This window comes from Helianthus annuus, chromosome 3, assembly GCF_002127325.2.
Source record: "Helianthus annuus cultivar XRQ/B chromosome 3, HanXRQr2.0-SUNRISE, whole genome shotgun sequence".
Taxonomy (NCBI): Eukaryota; Viridiplantae; Streptophyta; class Magnoliopsida; order Asterales; family Asteraceae; genus Helianthus; species Helianthus annuus.
The window spans coordinates 141,960,345-141,981,585 of NC_035435.2; the positions used below are offsets into that span (position 1 = coordinate 141,960,345).

The following is a 21,241-nucleotide window of genomic DNA, read 5'->3' on the forward strand; positions in this document are numbered from 1 at the left end:
TCCTTTCTGGGCGATGTGGGACATTGACGTGCTTGCTAGCTAGCTTGACGTGCTAGCTAGCTAGCTTAGTTATATTAATTCAGCTGCTTCACTCGTTTTTCTTGTATAACTTTTAAAATATGACGTTTTATAAAACGAAGAATATGTCATTAGAACGAGCATATTTTTATCTACGTTTTAACCTAAGTTTCATTAAAAACGGAGTACGGTTAATAAAATAATATATTTAATTATTAATATTAAACGGTCTCTTATAATAGCCAGGGCTTGTACAGATGTCTCATATTTCAACTAAATATTTCAACTAACCATTTTACTCGTTACTTAGTCGTTCAACAATATATAAATTTTAAATTTTAAATATAATTTTATTGGTTCACAAAACAGGATGTTACAGTTGGTACCATCTAGTCTGGATAAGCGATAGGCCCCTTTGCCCATATTTTCTTGAATGACGTAAGGGCCCTCCCAGTTGGGTCCCAGCTTGCCTAGGGGTTCCGCCCTACTTGCTTCATTGCCACGCATTACATAATCTCCTTCTTTGAAAACATGCTCTGCCACGCGTTTGTTGTAGTACCTTTCCAATGTTTTCTTGTATTTTGCTTCGCTGATTGCGGCTGCTTCGCGCCTTTCCTCAAGTAGGTCTAGGCCTTCCCTTAGAAGCCTGTCATTGTCATCTCTTGTGGCTAAACGGCGTAGTGACGGCAATCCCGCTTCCGCGGGTATCATTGCTTCCGTACCGTAGGTTAGGCTAAACGGGGTTTCGTTATTGCTTGTCTTAGGCATTGTTCGATGTGCCCAGAGGACGTTTGGCAATTCCTCTACCCAGGAGCTTCCTTCGTGACCTAATCTTCGTTTTATACCATCTAGCAAGCTCCTGTTCGCCCGCTCGACCTGGCCATTTCCTTGGGGGTGCGCTACTGATGTGAAAATCTGCTGTATTTGAAGGGCGGCGCACCATTCTTGAAAAATCCTGTAAGTAAACTGTGTCCCATTGTCACTTACCAGATACAATGGTAGTCCAAACCGGCATACTCTGTGTTCCCAAAGGAACTTCTTGGCGTTATCAGCGGTGGTTTTAGCTAAGGGTTTGGCTTCCACCCATTTGGTAAAGTAATCGATCCCCACAATCAAGTATCTTAGCTTTCCGGGAGCTGGCGGGAAAGGTCCTACGATATCCACCGCCCATTTTTGAAAAGGCCATGCCGCTGTAACCGGTATTAGGTTGTTCTTGGGCCTGAGTGTCTGGGGGGAGAATTTCTGGCAACTACGGCATTTCCTAAGTTCCGTTACGGCGTCTTCGTGCATCCTGGGCCAATAGTACCCGGCGTTATGGATTTTGGCCACTACTGCTCGAGGTCCGGCGTGAATACCGCATAAACCTGAATGAATCTCGCTGATCAGGTACTTTGCTTCTGTTGGGGACACGCACCGCAGAAGCGGTCCCAAATATGACTTTCTGTACAGGACGCCGTTATTGACTTCATATTGCAATGCTTTTGTTTGTACCTTATGTGCTTCGCCCCTGGCGGGAGGTAACTCCCCACTGATGAGGAATTTTAGTACCGGGGTGTACCAGCACGGTTCTTCCGTCATGACGGCGGAGACACTCCGTGGTTCTATTGATGGTGCCTGTAGCGTCTCTACTTTAACTTCTTTTTCCATGCCTGAGGTGGCGAGTTTGCTGAAGGAATCTGCTCTCTGGTTTTTGCTTCTATGGACGTGGTTGAGTGTGACGTTATCAAAGGAAGCCATGAGCTCCTTCGTTTTCGCCAGGTACCTTGCCATTGATTCATCTTTAGCCTCGTATGTTTCGTTTACCTGATTATTGACCAGTAAAGAATCCACGTATGCATCAACCCTTGTGGCTCCCATGGACTGGGCCATCCTTAAACCAGCAAGCAGTGCTTCGTACTCCGCTTCGTTGTTGGAACATTCGAAATCGAAGCGTAAAGCATACATCAATCTTATTGCGTCTGGGCTTATTAACATTAAACCTGCCCCTGATCCTTTTCCACTTGATGACCCATCAGTGTATAGTTTCCAAGGCTGCCGGGCGGTACTGGATTCCGGGACGTCCCTTGACTGCTGTTCGTTTTTGGTATTCAATATCCAAAGCGCCTAGTTCAATTGCCCATTTGGCCAATCTACCAGAGATCTCTGGCTTGTGCAGAATTTGTTGTAGCGGGTAGTTGGTCAAGACCTGTACACGATGTGCCTGGAAATATCTTCTTAATCGCCGAGTGGCGTGTACAAGTGCTAGGACCAGCTTTTCCAGTGTTGGATGTCGCGTTTCGGGCCCATCCAGTACTCGGCTGATGTAATATATGGGTGTCTGTTTCCCGTCTCGTTCTACCATAAGCACAGCGCTTACCGCGTTATGGGCTGCTGCCAAATACATTTTAAGTACCTCATTAGGCCTTGGTGCTGTCAGCATGGGTAATCTTTCTATGAAACGCTTCATGTCTTACAAAGCTTCTTCCGCTTCGTTGGTCCATTTGAAATTCTTCTTGTTGAGGCAGTCTTTCAATGTCTTGATGAATGGCAAAGATTTCTCAACATGCCTTGCTAAGAATCTGTTGATCGCCACTAGCCGCCCATTCAAAGCCTAGGCTTCCTTCAACATTCTTGAGGAAGGCATCCGCGCTATGGCGGCCACCTTTTCTGGGTTAGCCTTAAAACCATCCCGGGTGACAACCACCCCCAGAAACTTCCTTTCTTCCACCCCGAAAGAGCATTTCTTGGGGTTAAGTTTGATGTTGTACTCCCTAAGCTTTTGGAAAGTTTCCTCGATGTCTTCTAGTATTTGCTTTTCTTCCCTGCTTTTGATTACAAGATCATCGACGCACACCTCCAAATTTCTTCCGATTTGCGTTTCGAAAACTTTGTCCATGAGTCTCTGATAGGTAGCTCCAGCGTTTCGTAAACCGAAAGGCATCTTTGTGTAACGAAAGATGCCCACGTCGGTGTGGAACGCTGTTTTCTCCTCATCTTCTTTGGACATCTTAATCTGATGATACCCTTTGTAAGCGTCTAGGAAACACTTATACCTGTAAGGTACCAGGGAGTCGACCTTGAAATCGATTTCAGGCAGTGGGTATGCGTCTTTAGGACATGCTTTGTTTAAATCTTTGAAATCAATGCACATTCGCCACGTTCCGTCTGGCTTCTTTACCATCACTGGGTTGGATACCCATGTATGATACCGTGTTTCTCCGAGGATTCCGGCTTCCGCCAATTTTCGTACTTCTTTGACAACCGCTGCCTTTCGATCTAGAGCCATACTGCGTTTACCCTGTGCGACTGGCTTAATGCCTGGGAGGGTTGCTAGCTTATGCTCTGCCTTATCGCGGGGGATTCCTGTCATGTCGGAATGTTCAAAGGCGAAAATATCAACATTTCTTCTCAGCAGTTGCTTCAAGTCATTTTTAATCTCTGGAGAGAGGCTTTCTCCAATTGTGACAGTTTGATCCGGATGGCGTGTGCTTAGTACCCACCTTTCCGGACCAGTGGCTCCGGTGGGCCCCTGGCGGCATCTTTTGGTGTTTAACACCTCTCCAATCTTGTCACGGAATACTGTGGCAATACCCCGCGGGGTAGGAAACTTCATGAATCCTCGCGCTGTAGAAACTATAGCGTCCAACTTCCCCAGAGTGAATCTTCCAATAATCACATTGTGGTATGACTCAGCGCGGACCACAAGGAAAGTTAGGAGTATGGTTCTTGTCCAAATGTAACCAGGAAAGTGATCTGGCCAATAGTGTCAACTTTTTCGCCTGTGAATCCTTTAATGGGAGCATGCACTGATTCGAGCAGTTTTCTATCTTCTGGTTGCATTCTATTGAAACAATGCTCATAGATAATGTCTTCTGAGCTCCCGGTGTCGACTAGGATTCGCCTCATGCGGTAATCTCCTAGTGCAGCGGATATAATTAGGGCATCGGTTATGAGGTGTAAATCCTCCATGCGGGGTTCGATAGTCATTGTTACTAGCATCCAGGGTTCAAGCGTGGAGAAACTCCGTTTTGCCTCTTTCCCCTTATCCGCGTGTACCATATTCAATTCCCGAGGCCTCTTTCCTGCCGCCTTATCGTTTTCTTCCTTGACGACGGGTGGTCCCTGCTTGATATCTCTTACTAGGTGTGCCAATTTGCCCGCCTTTACGAAATATTCGATCTTCTTTTTTAGCTGAAAATAGTCGTTAGTGTCATGACCGCTCCCCTTGTGGTATTCACAGTATTTACTTGTGTCTTTGTTGGGATTATCTTTCAGTGGCTTTGGAGGATTGAACTTGAGATTCTCCGAGGCTAGGATCTCTACCGGTGTCTTGCTCAGGTTGGGGTAGTCGGATCGAGGTTTCAAAGGCTCGTTCCTCGAATAAGTGTTTCGGTGTCTGTCATACGGTGCGTCAGCCTTATCATTCCTCTGGTATCGGTCTCCTCTACCCTTACCTCTAGATCCCCGGTGCTCCCTTTCTTCCTGGTTTTTTAGAGCTTCCTTTTTCCTATTAGCCGCGTGACTGGCTGCCACTGCCTTCTCTTGTATGACATAAACTTTGGCTATTCGAAGTATTTCGTCTATTGTGGGGGGCACGCCATCCCTTCCATGAAGTGTTCTTAACAACTCATCATCGTTTACTCCTTGCAGGAAGGCTCCACATGCTAGGTCGTTTGTCACCCCCGGGATTGCCAGGCTTTCCTTATTGGACCTCACAATAAAATATTCCACCGTTTCATTGTCTCGCCGGCGGATGTGGAGGAGCTCGTTTCTATCCTTTGTGTGTCTGCGCTGCTGGCTGAACTGTAAGATAAATTTGAATTCTAGATCTTCAAAACTGTCTATTTCGCCGGTGGGCAGACTATCCCACCAGACCCGGGCCGCGCCTATCAGCGTTTGCACAAACATTTTGCACCATAGGGGCATGGACCAACAGGCTACGTCATCGGCACTTTTGAATAGGTTAAGATGGTCATCAGGGTCACCTAGACCGTCAAATTTGCCAACTGTTTGAGGCATCTTGGGTTTTTCCTTGATAGGGGCTTCTGCTATTCTTCTGGTGAACTTAGACCTGAAAGTCGCGTCCATCGGCTAGTAAGGTCTGGTAAGTTCGTCCTCTTCTACGTTGACAGGTTGTATCGGAGGAGCGTTTCCACTCTGACTTACGCCTTGAGTGTCTGGGGGTTGTGCCAAAGTAACGTTCGGCATAGGATTGGAACCTCCTCCTGGAGAGAATCTGGGTCTGAACGCGTTTCCTCTATCATAAACAGGTTCCGTCGTTGGCGGAGTCTGAGCGTAAACCGGTTGTGACGCTGGAAAAGCCCACCAAGGCGGCATATAAGCCGCTTATGGCGACTGAGTGCTGCCTTGTGTGGTCCCCTGAGGTGTGTACATTGAGTTTCCGTATGGGGGTGAATATCCATATGGGGGTGCGTAACAGTACCCGGGGAAATATGCTTGATTTCCTGGAGTGACGGGAGCATTCATAATTCCGGCCGGCATGACAACCGGTTGGTGAGGTGGCGTTGACAGTGCCGCTGTTAGTGTTGCAGAATACAACGGCGGCATCGAGCAGGTAACCAAAGGTTGATAGTATTGGAGCGTGCTGGCCTATGGTATAACGGTGTTGGGGTTTGCCGATGTAATAACAGGCATGGAGCTAAGGCGTGAAATCTGTGCACCAGTGGTTGCCACTGGGGTGAACATGCTACCGCTAGTTATACCTGACCCCCCCGATTGCAGCCGCGAGGGCGCATAAAGAAACGGATCTACCACCACGGTCCCAGAAGAAACAGCGGTGGTGCTGCCAAAACCTGGCGGCGGTCCTTCCGCCTCAAACTCCAGGTCAAGCGACCTGGTAACGGCCGGAGAAAGCGGTGCGGTGGTAATGGGGCTTGTTCCCAACACCAGGTTGTTGTCTGTCATTGTTTGATTCGGAGTAACTACTACGTTCTGATCACTTGCCATGGGGTTCTACCTGATTGTTACCGAATAGGTCCCACGGATGGCGCCAATGAAGAAACACTGACCTAAACGGTAGTATTTGGCTAGGACTTCAATGATCAGTGACCCGAACAATTGGCTGCAAAACAGAAACACCGTTAGGACTCGTTACAGGAATGGGGTTATTCCTGTAACCACCCTCCGGCATGAGAATAAGTCTCGGTTTTGGGAGTAAAGGAGAGTATGTATGTATAAGGAGAGATGGTGAGAGATTAGATGAATCATACCTTGGATGTTTACCTCTATTTATAGTTTCCTATTAGGGTTTTCCCTAACTTAGGATGGGCCCCGATAAGTTAGGGATTTGCATGATCTTCCCGAAAAGTTGGAGATTTGGTTGTGCCAGCTTCCACGCAAAGGTGGAATATTCTAGAATAACCTTTTATGATTATTTGTTTATAATAAAATAGTAGGTAGACTGGGTCGGATTAGCCGATTCGGGTCATACCTCGTCAATATCAAAGGACTCCTGCTGCTTAGGACCCCAGTTAAACTTAATATTCTTTCAAGTTAAAGAAGTTAAGGGTGCAGCAATCCTTGAAAAATTTTCAATAAAGCGCATGTAATAACCTGCCAATCCCAAGAAGCTGCGAATTTCTGTGGGCGTCTTCGGCTCTTGCCAATTCATGACAGCTTCCACCTTAGCGGGATCCACTTGAATACCACGCTCACTAACCATATGTCCAAGGAATTGGACTTCTCGAAGCCAGAATTCACACTTCGAAAATTTGGCGTAAAGCTTTTCCTGTTGAAGTAGTGAAAGAATACATCGAAGATGCTTCTCATGATCAACTTAATTCTTTAAATAAATCAGAATGTCGTCAATGAAGACGATAACAAATTTGTCCAAGTATGGTTTACAGACACGGTTCATGAGATCCATGAATGCCGCTGGTGCATTAGTGAGCCCAAAAGGCATCACTAGGAACTCGTAATGTCCATAACGAGTCCTAAATGCAGTCTTGTGTACGTCTTCATCTCTAACCTTCAGTTGGTGATAGCCTGACCTTAAGTCAATCTTAGAGAAGTAACTTGCCCCTTGAAGTTGGTCGAACAAATCATCGATCCTGGGCAATGGATACCTATTTTTTGATAGTGACCTTGTTAAGCTCACGGTAATCGATGCACAGACGCATCGATCCATCCTTCTTCTTGACAAATAAGATTGGTGCTCCCCAAGGAGACGAACTAGGTCTAATGAAACCTTTGGCTAGCAATTCATCCAGTTGTGTTCTCAATTCCTTCATCTCTGTTGGTGCCAACCTATAAGGTGCTCTGGCAACAGGTGCTGCTCCAGGGATAATGTCAATTCTGAATTCTACTTGTCTATCTGGTGGTAAACCATGTAGTTCTTCTGGAAAAACTTCAAAGTTTTCAGAAATGACGGGGATATCCTCAATCTTGGGTTTCGGCTCATCAATAGTTACTTGTGCCATGTAGATGACACATCCCTTCGCCAAACACTTAGAGGCCTTGAGCATAGATACATGCTCTGACAGTCCATACCGGGTATCTCCCTGAATGGTAAGTGACTCACCAGACGGAGTCTTGATCACCACTTGCTTCTTATTGCAGACAATCTGGGCCTGGTTATGAGATAACCAGTCCATACCCAAAACTATGTCGAAACCGGCTAACTTCAAAGGAAGTAGGGACAAGGGAAAAGAGTGGTTCTTAATGGATATGAAACATCCTTCTAATATGGTTGAGGCAGTTTCTAAGGTGCCATCTGCTAATTCCACCTCGTACTTCACACTTAAGGTTTTAACAGGTAAATTCAGCCATTTGCAAAACTTATTGTCTACGAAAGATTTATCAGCTCCTGAATCAAAAAGTACTCTCGCATAAACATCATTTATAAGGAAGGTGCCTGTGATCACATTGTCGTCCTGCACTGCTTCCTTTGCATCCATTCTGAAGACCTTAGCATTAGTCTTCTTTCCTTCATCAGCTTTCTTTGCATATTTTGGGCAATTTGTCTTGATGTGCCCCTTTTCGTTGCAACTGTAGCATGTTGCGTCTTTCAGCTTCTTGCACTCTAGGGTTTTATGTTCCGTGGATTTGCAAATCCCACAAGGCCTTGTCTGAGATTGGGATCTTGAGTCAAGTCTGCACTTCTCAAAGTGATATTTCTGACAAGTCTTACATTTGGGCTTATCTCCAGATTGATGCCCATCCTTCTTAGAACTAAATCCCTTCCTGTGGTCATTGTTTCCTCTGTGCTTCTTATTTGATCGACGTGAATTGTCATCATCATGCTTCCTTTTCTCGGCATCCGTGTTCCTCAGCGATCTTTGCCTGACCGCGTCCAGTGTGAGGGATAAGGATATATCAGCTACAGACCTGAAAGTAGCTGGCCGAGAGGCTTTTACACTTGCCTTTATCTCTGGGGCTAAACCCCCGATGAAACGAGCTATTCTTTTGGGTTCTGGGGTCACTAGATAAGGAACCAACCTTGACATTGTATTAAAGCTCGTAAGGTAAGCTTGGCAATCCAGATTCTTCATAACTAATGACAGAAAGTCCGACTCAATCTTCTCTACCTCATGCTGAGGGCAGTAGTTCTCTCGGATGAGGGCAACAAATTGTTCCCATGACATACCGTACAGTGGAATCTTTCCAGTAGCTTGAATCAACGATCTCCACCAGGCTAAGGCCTCACCCTTGAACGACTGAGACACAAACTTTACTACATCCTTCTCAGCGCACCCGCTGATATCAACCACTGTGTCCATCTCATCCAACCAAGTCATGCAGTCTATTGCTCCTTTCTCCCCCGTAAAATCCTGGGGCTTGCATGAAACAAAGTATTTGTAGGAGCAACCCTTTTCATGGGGTCCTTGATTCAGCACGATTCTTTGAGATGGGACACTATGATGGTTTGAAGAGTGACGATCGTCATCATCTTTCTTTGGTTCTTCCTTCTTGGAGGGAGGCTTGCTATGCGCCTCAGAATGAGTCTTGGGCTTAGAATGCGGTGCGGATAGGGTCCTACTCCGAGTACCGCTCGACTCACTATACTGCCTATCCAAGGCTTTCGTAACAGCGTTGTCTATCAACGCTTGCAGTTCAGCACCTGCTATATTAATCCGAGCATCATTCTGATTCTCCTTTGGGTGACTGTTTATTTCATCCGAATCAGCCATTTTGTCTTGAACTGTTACATAAGATATTGACAAAAATTTAATTAGGAGTTTATTATGGAATTGCCTTTTTGGGCAATTCATTAACCATGGTAAACATAGACCATAATTGGTTAATTTGTTACTCACATTTATTTAGGCTTTTAATATAACTTATCCTAATTGTAAACAATATTATTAGTGGCACAGAAGCCTAGCCACAGGGACGTTCTAAATTATAAGCCATGATTTCAGAGAATCAAGGCATGAAGGGTTGAACATAGTTCTTTACCTTTTCTTGACAAGGAGTCATAGACTACTACTGTCTCTTGTCTTATATGACAATGAGTATGGCCCGTAGGCACTACATCACTAATGGATGCTTGATATGTGATCATCTTAATTGATGATTTAAACCCATGATTTATAGATCATTAAGTTAGGGTTAGGAATCCCTTGAAGGATCCTTACATAAGAATGACGCGTGCGAATTTAACGAATCACGTCTGCCAAGAGTGTTAACCTATTTTCAGACGTTAACAGAGATTTGAATCTTTTTAACCAGGTCTTACCATCTTTGCCAGGTCTTATAATGACACAAGGCTAGGTTATACCGTTAGATTATAAATTAATATTTGAATAGGCAGATCTATTTTAAAAGGAATGATTTTTGATTTATTTATTTCATATAATTATGTATGAAATGTAGAAATGAAATTTATAAACTTAGCATTCCAATACATATTAAAAAGGATTACACATTGCCCTAAACGGGACTTTTTAAATAGACTAATTACCCACACAGAGGTTAAACTAGAAAACAAGTCCACGCAGGGACCAATACTAGGATAGATGTCCACACAGGGACTGAAAGACAAGTCCACGCAGGGACTAAAAGACAAGTCCACCCAGGGACTAAATACACATATAAATGTCCACGCAGGGACTTGACTGAAATAGGAAATACAATAATACATATAGAGATTAATGATCTCGTTTCTTCTTTCCTTTTAATAGGTTTGCCAGGCCCTTGAGGAATCCACGGTTGTTCTTACGTTCTTCTTCAAAATCTCGTTCCACCCTGTTTAAACGGTGGAGGATTTCTTCCTGCTCCGGTGGGGAAAAACATGGCGGCTGCGATAGGTGCTGAGCCGGAGGTCTAGCAGGTACTGGATACCCATGAGTTGAGTATCCCATTCCCCAAGGAGTTCCATAAGGTCCTTCGGGATGAAGGGCGTTGTAATTGGCCGCTACCAAGTATGGGTCGGCTTCTGCGTAATTATAGTTGGTGTGAGCCGGCAGCTCAAACGGGTTATATGCTGTGGAACCGGCGTATGTAGGTATCGGGTTATCCTAACCAAATGGTGGTGGTGGTGGTGCAACTGGTGCAGAATTCACCTCCGCAGCTGGGTTAGAAGGTCCACCCATTTGTGGGTCTTCATGTAGTGGCGGATAGTGACTTCCACTTGAGTGACGGGGAGTGCTAAAATGAAAATCCCCTCCGTGAGTGGACATCCGCGCGCCTGTTCTCCTACGCCTTGGTGGATCCGGAGGTGTTTGATGAACTGGTGGCGGGGGAGGTGGTGGCGTGACTGCCACAAAACGCGAATCCTCGGAGGGATCCTGCTGCTGCTGTTGTTGGTGCTGCTGATGAGGCGATAAGTGGTGAGAGGGTGTAAAGTACCACTCATGTTGGTTGAACCTTGCTTGGTAACTGTCTGGACCCTGATAGGGTGTTCCATGGAAGGATGATCCATCAGAGATCTCGATGGGATGGTTGGGGGTACCTCTTGCAGGTTTGACGGGATCCGTGTCCTCGTCCATGTCCATTGCATTGTCCTCTGAGAAGTGGTCCTCTGGTCCTAGAGGGTTAAAACCCACTGGTTCTTGGACAAAGTTTGTCGGGTTAAACCGGCCCTGAAAGACAGGCGTAGGGTCGCTGAAGGAATGGTGCGAAACGGAACGCTGGAGAGGTATGTACGAAGGTTGTGGGTTATCTGGCTCGTTTTCCGAGTGCGGCCCAAAAGAATGACGGTAAGAAGGTGTTGAACTGTGTGAGACAGACCATCTAGCGGGCTCAAAAAGGTTCCTCCTATTTCTCTGAGGTTCGACACTCATTGTAGTGGAAGGAGTTCGCAGGTGAGAAGGCCCGGCCTCGTGATCGTTGTGGGTAGTGATTGGCCCTTTGTCTCTTCCTCCTCTTCTGATTCTCGGTGGCATATTTCCTGATTAAACAATTGAAATAAATAACAAGCAATAAAGGACAACTAAAGCAACAATTTGGGATTGTCCTAAGTTCTTGTCTAGACTCGATTATGTGCAATTGTGTCATTGAGATTAAACACAAAAGGCTAGTGTTTAATTTACTCAACGTTGGCTCTGATACCAACCTGTCACACCCCGATATTCACACGTTTCACCGGTGGGGGATTATCGTGACGCAGTTGGTAACGTTACAGTCAAGCAACACAATATTTTAATGCACATCGGAAGCAAAAGATAGATATATTTCAACCGAATGTAATTGTAATATCAAGTATCACAACAGTTGAAAATAATCCATAGGGGGATCAAAAATAAATAGGAAACATTGTTCAACAGTTTGACATCCAAGCTTGCGAGACTTATTGTGGACGCTAGAAGAAAGCCAGCCTAGTTCGCGTAGTACCTGCACTTAACCTTTTTGGGAAAATACGTCAGTTTACACTGGTAAATACATTCAACCGACTCATTTTGAAAAGTTTAATAAAATTGATTTGAATGCACGTGGCACAAACTTTTATAACTTGGGATAATTATTTGAATATAATGCTTGTAAACGAATTACATGTTTCTTATGCGTTCAGTAGCCCGATTCGTAGTCCGGGTTAAAGATCAATAGACACACCACATTATTTATTTATTCATTTATGCACTGACGGGTGTACGCCTACACCCCGTGCTCAGGTCGTGGCCATCTCGTAAGATGATGCCAAGGATATCTGAGACATGGTCATTAACCCCCCAAAGGCTTTAAGCAAACAAAACATTTCGAAACGAAGTATATCAATGATTTAATCTCTATTCGATTAAAGATTCAATGCTGGATCAAGCGGTATTTTATATACCGTACCCCAAGCCCGTATAAGGGAAATTAAGTTAAAAGTATTTACCTTTGCTAGTATTAATCACAAAATACAAGTGCGTGTAGCTTTTACCGGGTCTCCTATTCTGGAACAAAGGTTTATAATAACCTATTAGAATCCTAACGGGTCTTTAATTAAGCCTAAACTTAGACCGGTTAGTTTTAACGAAAGATACGGTTCGAACGCGTGATTAAGCGAAGACCGGAATAGAATGTGATTTAGACCCGACAAGTGTCAAGACTTGTATAATATGGGTAATCCAACCACATTCTGGATTTTGAGATAAAAACGACAAGGTTTGGCCCGTTTCGGCTAATTTATGTAAACTAGTTACGTAAACCGAACCGAACGCGTAATTAGCGTAACGGGTAACCGTAAGAGTCCTATACACGTTTCCTAAGTCAATATGCTCTAAATATGTTGTGGTATCAGTAGGATACCTTCCATTATGCCCAAAACGAGTTTAATCTCATAATACGCCCCGTAGGGGTATTTTGGTCATTTTAAAGATTATAAAAGAGGTTAATTATAATTCTGAAACTCGGGTCTGGATACATCAGTAAAGTAAATTATTTCAATAGAGTAAATCAGTTGGTGTTAAGTCCTATGTGACAAAATGGTTACAAACCCAAACTAAGCGTTTAATACGCGTATAAAGTCGTTTTAAGCGGTTTCTGGGTTATACAGGAAATCTGAGTTTTCTGATCAGATTATAAAGTTCAAGATACTTTATTTATTATATAAAATCAGTAGCAATTGGATTGGCGTCAAAATACTATGTAGAACTCATTTTATAACCAAAAAGGGTATAATCGGTATTTACCGAATCAAGGTCATAACCTTAGGTTATGAGCAGATTAAAAATAATTAAAAATCTTTAAAAATCCCAAAATATTATATTACATCAGTGTGTAAAAGGTTTGGTGTTGAAATTGGGTTTAGATAGGCTTTATGCTATGTGCGCCGTTTAATTAGCAAAAGATTTCTTAAATGCGCTATTTAGCATAACTCCTATTCTAGACCTCTAACTGACATGAAATTTCAGGGACATGTTTATAAATTAGTAGCAAAGATTATTGTCCTCTCACATTACCAAAATTCTCGTTTTATGGTCAAAAGGGCATTATGGTCAACATTTAAGCATTTAACGGAAATGTGCAAACGACTCGGACAAACAACGAACCAGTCACAGAGGGTTATACTATCATGTAACCTGGTCCTAAGGAAGTCCTAAGGCATTTCTAGACTCTACTAAAACGGGTCAGAACTAAAGTCAAGGCAAAAGTCAAAGTTTTGCGACTTTCGGTTCCGAACCGGGTCTAAACAGAAAATTGTCGGATCAAACAAGCTTAGACCAGTTCTTATACTTATTACCATGTTATATGAGTGATGAAATAGGTTACATGTCTTCTACATTGTTAATTATGTGTTAATTCATAAAGTAGCATTATGTTGACTTTTTCTAAACAACTTTGACCCGACATTTGATCTAGTTAGAGCGGGAATCAGGGGGTGCCCTTTTAAGGGTTTAATGCCCACATAATTACCAACTTATAACTACCTTTGATTCGACTAATCACTGGACCATTATTGATTAATCGTTAAGTCAACCGTTAATTATGACGGTTTGACTTTTAAGCTAAAACTAAGTAAAAACTCAACTAAGAAAGGTTAAGCATACTTACTGAAGTCCTATGCACGATTTGGGATGCTTTGGAAAGGCACTTGTGCTCCAGAAAGCTCCACAATTGCAGATGGAATGAATGATCACAAGGTTGTAACATGAAGGCCTTTTATAGTGTTTAAATCACCTTAGATCATTGTCAAACAAGTCTACTACTGATCATGGATCATCCACAAGTGTCCCTAAGGTCTAAAAAGCATGTAGGGGGCGCCCATGCTGTGAAAATATCGAGTTTATGTCGGTTACAAGGCTGAATAGGAGGCTGTCTACGTTTTTCTGCATCTGGGCGTCTCACGCGGCCCGCGTAAGACTCTTGTTAAGTCTTACGCGGCCCGCCCGAATCATTCTGACAAATTTCAAATCTTTCAATAATTGCAGGTTAGCTCTTGGCTCTTCGGAAGGGTATTTCTTGCGTTATGAGCCCTTCTTATTTACGTACAAGTGCCTCGAGACTTTTACCCATCTTGTTAAGTCCTTGGTCACCTTGTTATTACCCGAAAGGTCAAAACTTTTAACGTTTACGCTTTAACCCCTCTTATACGAATTTGATCGGTAACTTTCTCATATGGCAACAAAACTTTATGAAATTTTTATCGTGCATTCTCGTGAGCATAATTTACCGTTACAAAGCTTCGGGTTTGCTAAAAGGTCACTCAGAGGTATAACTTAAACATGTTGACACATTTAACCCCTGTAGTTTGTAATCTCTCACTTTCTTGCACATTTAGCTCCGTATGATCCATGATTTATTCGTTTAAAGGTATAAGCATAATGTAGGGTTATTGTAAAGTATATTTATCCCTTGTTGACATTTTGAACCCTTGAATTCACATACTTTCCATGTTTGTCAACTTTAGTCCCTCTAGAGTATTCTTTATCACGTTCAAGCTTATGACACGTGTCAATACATTATAGGGCGTGAATTTTCGAGGTGTTACATTGTGCTAGTATATTTTTTGGGCTTTTAATCTTTAAAATCTATGATATATATATATATATATATATATATATATATATATATATATATATATAGGTAGAGGATCCTGTAAAAAGTGCGCAAAGTGTGAGAAGTGTATTATAACACTATATATAATACTATATAACACCATATAAACATCGTATAACAATATGTAACACCATATAATACCATATAACACTATGTAACACTATATATCATTATATAACAAACATAACACTATAGTTTGTCTGCTAGCATGTCTATGATAGATGTATAGTGTTATATTTGTTATATAATGATATATAGTGTTACATAGTGTTATATGGTATTATATGGTGTTACATATTGTTATACGATGTTTATATGATGTTATATCTTCCTATACTAATAAATAAAAATCTTTTTGTACACGTGTCACTCTCTGGTGCCTCCTCCCTTTTAATAATAATATTACATATATTAATTTTTATACACAAAATATAATATAATATTAATTAATATAGTTAGAGATAAACGTATAAATTCAAATTTAATTAATAATTATCTATAACTAATATAAATGTATCAAATAATATAATAAGTATAATATTATTTAATATATTTAGAGATCAAACGTATAATTTCAAAGTAAATTACTTTTCGAGTCCCTATGTTTTAGTGGTTTTAACCATTTAAATCCAAAATCAAAAAGTTTGACGTCCTGAGTCTCTAACCGCTCATTCACACCCCCTGTAAAAAAAATCAAAAAAACTTTTGTAAGGCCAAGTTCTCTAAGTTCTCACAACTTGTCGAAATTTTTATTTTACCCTTACCATATATATTTGTTAAGATAAAATATATTATTTGGATATAAACAATAATTACTAATAAAGTATCAAATCACATGTACAAGTACTTATAGTATATAACTTAGGAGACTGAAATTACAAGCGGATTATCTAAATAAAGTACCAAATTATCGTTAAAGCGAACACTAAATGGTTTTTAAAAGACATATTTTTATTTTTGCTATTAAGTATATAACATTATATTTACTTAAGCCGTGTAATACACGTGTTCAATATTTACTTAAGCCGTATTATATACATAGTAGAATTTAATTACAATTCATTTACCATAACCTCATAACTTATAATTATTTTTAAAAATACTTACAATTTTATGATCATTATTTTTTTATTTTTTAGTGTTACTTCTTTTGAAGACATGATAAAATGGATTGTAGTATCTCAAAAGAGAAATGAAAACTTTGAAAATTATTGAATAGCGAAAATATAACTGTTCTTTAGTTTTACTATTTTATCTAAATAAGTCATTTCATTAATAAGGATTATATACAAATTTATAATTTACATTTTTTTGTCATTTAACCCGTGTAATACACGGGGTTGTATAAGCTAGTAGTATTATATATAGTGTTATAACACACTTCTCACACTTCTCACACTTCTCACACTTTAGGCCTTTTTTACACTATCCTTACCATATATATATATATATATATATATATATATATATAGGGAGAAGATCATGCGATAACCACCTCTTATTGCGAGAACCGCGAGAACCAATGTGAACACAACCAAAAATTCCTAAAAATAGCTAAAAATCACACAATTTTTTTTTAATATTTTTTATATAAAAATCGCTACTTTTCGAAGCAAAAAAAAATTAAAATTAAAAAAAAATTAAAAAATTTTTTTTGGCCACTAAAAGTAGCGATATGAGCATAAAAATAAAAAAAAAATTAGATTTTTTTTTTTATTTTTTTAGATTTTTTTAGGTTTTTTGGGGGTTTATTTTTTAGCATTTTAGCTTGGGAGGGGGGGTTAGGTTTTTTTTTTTTTTTGGGGGGGGGGGGGGGGGGTTAGGTTTTTTGGGGGTTTTAGTTTTTAGCATTTAGCTTGGGGGGGGGGTTAGGTTTTTTTTTGGGGGGTGGGGGGGTTTAGGTTTTTTTTGGGGGGGTGGGGGTTAGGTTTTTTTTAGCTATTTTAGGTTGTGTTCACATTGGTTCTCGCGGTTCTCGCAATAAATGGAGTTCTCGCATGAGCCCCTCCCTATATATATATATATATATATATATATATATATATATATATATATATATATATATATATATATATATATATATACTAGTTTAAGTACCCGTGTGTTACACGGGTTATTCAAAGTTAATTATATAATATTGAACAATATTAACATAAAATTTGAAATGAAAGAAATGTTCCCTTACTTAATTCAATTATATTATTTTTAAGTCTTTACATAAAATTTTGAAATGAGCGAAATGTAATTATCGTAGGATTTTTAATGTATGAATCAGCGAAATATAATTATCGTAGGATTTTTAATGTATGAATCAAGTCAGAACGGCGTGACGGATCAATGGTGATTATTAGGAGGCTGGTACTTTCAGAGTGTGTGTGTATATATATATATATATATATATATATATATATATATATATATATATATATCACGCCAAACCTCACCTACAAATAGGTTTTTATGTACGCCCTGCAAATTTACATGCTGTTAATCTCCATTGTTGATCTAAAACATATTAAACTGATCCAAGTAATAATCAATCCCAACCCCTTTAAAAATTGCAATAACTTCCATTAAAAAATCTCATAAAAATTACAACATTTTTTGTCCTACACTTTGTGATCACTAATTGATCCAAGTTTTAATAGATCCCCAACCCATTATGACCCATAAAATAAGTTGCCCATTTTAACTCAAAATCAACATCACCATTTTGCCACCTATGATTACCATTTCTTTTTAATTTGATACTACAAACTTAACTACTATGCACTAAATTTGTGGAAAATGCATAAGGGCTGCTGAAAATGGCTTTAGCATGATCAGACTAAGACCCTAGTATTACAGCAACACATATATAGGAAAGGTTCCAAATTCCAATAAGGGTGTGGTCATGATCCTCGTGACCACTATGACCATCCACATAGGCGCTATGTCATCCATCTTTAATACACTATTCAAAACCACTACCTTAAGGGTGTGGTTATGACCCAAACCACTATCCCCCTTTTTTGGTCTTAAAATTATCAAATGAGAGGGTCGTGGTAATCGTGGTTTAATCCATGGAAACCACCATCAATCAAGGAAGGGGGTGGTGTACCATTTAATTAATGGTCCTATGTGAAAATAATGTTCCAATCCATGATCCCACACCCCATAGTCTAAGAACATAATAAAAATAACAGCAACAAGAACCATCTTGAGACACTTACGTATGTCAGTTGAGATAGAAGATACACTTTATGCTATTCGAACAACTTTTTTTTGGGTAAAGGGTTACCCCGGTGAATTTTCTATTCGAACAACTTTCTACTTAAAACAAATAAAAAATATTTTTAAACAAAGAGGACAAAAATTTGAATGATGATAAAAGCAAATTTATATCAAATATTATGTAAATGTTACGAGAGATGACAAACAGAATCATAATGTCAAAAGAAAACAAAATAATATTAATAGAAAATTACAACTGTCATAGGATTAAACTGGAAAAGCAAAGTAAGACCAAACGTTAACTCTACTGAACCGAACCAACAGGGACTGAAAATGAAAACAGTACCAAGACCAAACCGACATAAATCAGTAAGTCTCAAACCAAATTATGAACTGATAAGTACCTACGTACCATGATCTCTAGGCTTCTCAACATTCAAAGCAAACACACATGAATCATAGTGGCACCCTCCACCATTTCATATATATCTACAAAAAGATGATTATGATAGAATAAAATACCAACTATAAAGAACAAAAACACATAACATTTATCAATGTTTTGAAAACTATAACGGAAGTCGAACTGGCCACCCTGTTGATTAATTAGTCAAACCATATTCGAAAACATATGACATTATATATAATTAATTTATAAAAACATATATATTAAAAAAATTCTAAATACTACTATATTGTGATGTAATTATATTTGAAAGATAAAAAGAATCTTTTTTTTCATAAATAAAAATAATAATTCCAGAAAATTAGGAGCAAATACTTAGATAACAAATGAAATTTAGAGATCTCAGTTCAATCCTTATTAAGTAGGAAAAAATTACCATTGAACCGGGTAAAGTGTTCAACCACCACTCGTGAAAAAGCTAGGGCGACCAATAAGTGTCGGTTCGATGCATGCCGTGCGGTTCGGTTGCAACCTGTTTTTACAACATTGATTGGTAGGTAAAAGAAGAAAAGTTAGTACTACCTTTCAAAAATTTATTAAGATTAGCTGAATCTTCATTCATTTTGATTTGTTTTTTTTACTTGCATAGCCAATCTTAAGTGCACACTAAAGCTTTAGCCATCGAAGACGACTGAAAACGGAATGACCAACACATCCTTGACCATTTTAGGGGTGCTAATAAAGTTCTGTTGTACATAGTCTAGCTATAAAAACCTTTACCATGAACAACACTACCTTGGTGTCTTGCTCACATCTCCAGCCATGATGATTCTATCAAAATCCCAACAACCATCTCCAGCTGCAGGTATTATAGATGTGTAACCATATCCATGCAGCAACATTTGCAATTGTGGCCTATATCAATTAATTATGCTAATAGATCTTCATGTTTGACGGTTGCGGTCGGGGGCGTACGTAGTTCTAAGCACAAAGTTTCATTAAGTCAATACAATATATATGTGTGTGGGAAATAAATAATTAATTAACTCGAGTGATCGTTTATACCTTCCCTCTCGTTGGTTTTAGAATCTGCACCCACTCACACCCACCGTAGACCGAGTTGACTTAGTGGGCTAAGTTTGACCAGTTAACCCATGCCTTGAGTCATCTCCAAGCTATCCCGAATACTTCACTCAAACCGTAGTTGCTGTCATCTACTGATGTATGATGGCTAAGAGTTCCCACCACGACGCCTATACCCACCGCAAATTAATTAGAGAATTTAATGGTAAATAGTTTTGTAAAGCAAAACCTTTCTTTTCAAACAGTTTTCAGTTCGAGTAAATCCAAAAAATCTAGAAGGATGAAAAAAAGAGCAAAGATTACCATCAGAAACACAGCCCAGTCACCATAGGTGTAGATCAAATCAGTTGTTAGTAAGTGCATCATCTGTTTATTTTTCTGGTCACCATTGGTAGTTCTTTGCATCAATCAATCATTGTTGTTTTGGACCAATAATGCTCAGGTCAGTTGTTTGAAATTGTAACAACGGAGTGAAGCTACGACGGTTGAAATTGTTAACATCCTTACAATGCGCATATGAATCGATCTCCAAATGGGTAAATATTTCCGTAAATGGTCTTATTTGGTTACTTACCAAATAAGATCAGATGAAAGTTACCTGTAACAACAATAAACATCCACTATATTATAGCAAAAATCAAACGTAAGAACAGATAAAGTTGACAAAAAGAACCTAAAATAAAGCTATGTTATTATCTAAATGTTGGTCAAGAATACCTTTACAATGCCTTGCTTCCAATCTCTTTAAGATCTTGAAATTTCACAACCTGAAAATTCCCAAACAATAATCTTGTAATTACACTTTTAGTTATAAATCAAAACCCTTAACACAACCCTGCCGATGCACAAGTGAAAGCCAAAGGAACAAAAATTCAAGTATGTAAATCTATGAAAGCAGCCCTAAAAAAATCATTAAAGAAATTAATTTAGTACAACAAAGATCAAAATACACAGATTAACCTTTTAAATATTAAAAACATACCTTTTAAAAGCACCATATTCAAAATCTTTAAGAATAGCCATCCTTGAAATCTCTCCACATTTCCCAAATTGGTCCTCAAGGCTACTCTTAACCTGTGCAACAGACCTAAAATAAAGATTTTAAATAATAACACTGGACTGTATAACTAAGAGACTTTTGGAATTATGATATTTAAGACATAGATTGTCAAAACCGTCATCGGTACCAAATCCCCTTACAAATATAGGTCGTACTTGAGATTACCCACTCTTTTGTGAAGACCTATCATTGCTACATAATAAATTTTCAATCGTCGATTCATGTTGTAACTTTTAATCAGATATGAAATCTTAATAAGAAAGAATCAGTACCCAGGAGTGTAAGCACTATTTTCCTTTGCTAAATCAAGTCTCATGGCACGGTCGAGTAAACATAATAAATTTTTAGTTGTCGATTCATGTTGTAACTTTTAAGCAGATATGAAATCTTAATAAGAAAGAATCAGTACCCAGGAGTGTAAGCACACTTTTCCTTTACTAAATCAAGTCTCACAGCATGGTCGAGTAATAATTCATTATTGAGTTCAAGGGCCTGCAAATATAATTATGCCAGTTAGTTTGAAAAAACAAACAATAATTTAA

At 39.6% G+C, this 21,241-nt stretch overlaps 1 protein-coding gene and 1 long non-coding RNA gene across 3 annotated transcripts; both read right to left on the reverse strand.

The window, feature by feature from the left end:
• Positions 1–3,708: 3,708 nt before the first annotated feature.
• On the reverse strand, positions 3,709–5,085 carry LOC110901176. Its single transcript, XM_022148020.1, has one exon. It carries the CDS (start codon positions 5,083–5,085, stop codon positions 3,709–3,711), a length of 1,377 nt encoding a protein of 458 aa, XP_022003712.1.
• Positions 5,086–18,995: 13,910 nt separating this feature from the next.
• On the reverse strand, positions 18,996–20,180 carry LOC118490600. Of its 2 annotated transcripts, XR_004889510.1 has the most exons (4): positions 19,943–20,180; positions 19,622–19,809; positions 19,352–19,537; positions 19,004–19,088 (listed from the first exon to the last, which is right to left on the reverse strand). It is a non-coding gene; the product is annotated as an uncharacterized LOC118490600 (long non-coding RNA). The 2 variants fall into 2 exon arrangements; XR_004889509.1 differs by having other exon boundaries at positions 18,996–19,537.
• Between the last annotated feature and the right edge of the window lie 1,061 nt (positions 20,181–21,241).

Excerpts from the sequence above, each read along its gene's own strand:
- LOC110901176 (XM_022148020.1), bottom strand. The coding sequence starts at position 5,085 with ATGGACGCGACTTTCAGGTCTAAGTTCACCAGAAGAATAGCAGAAGCC.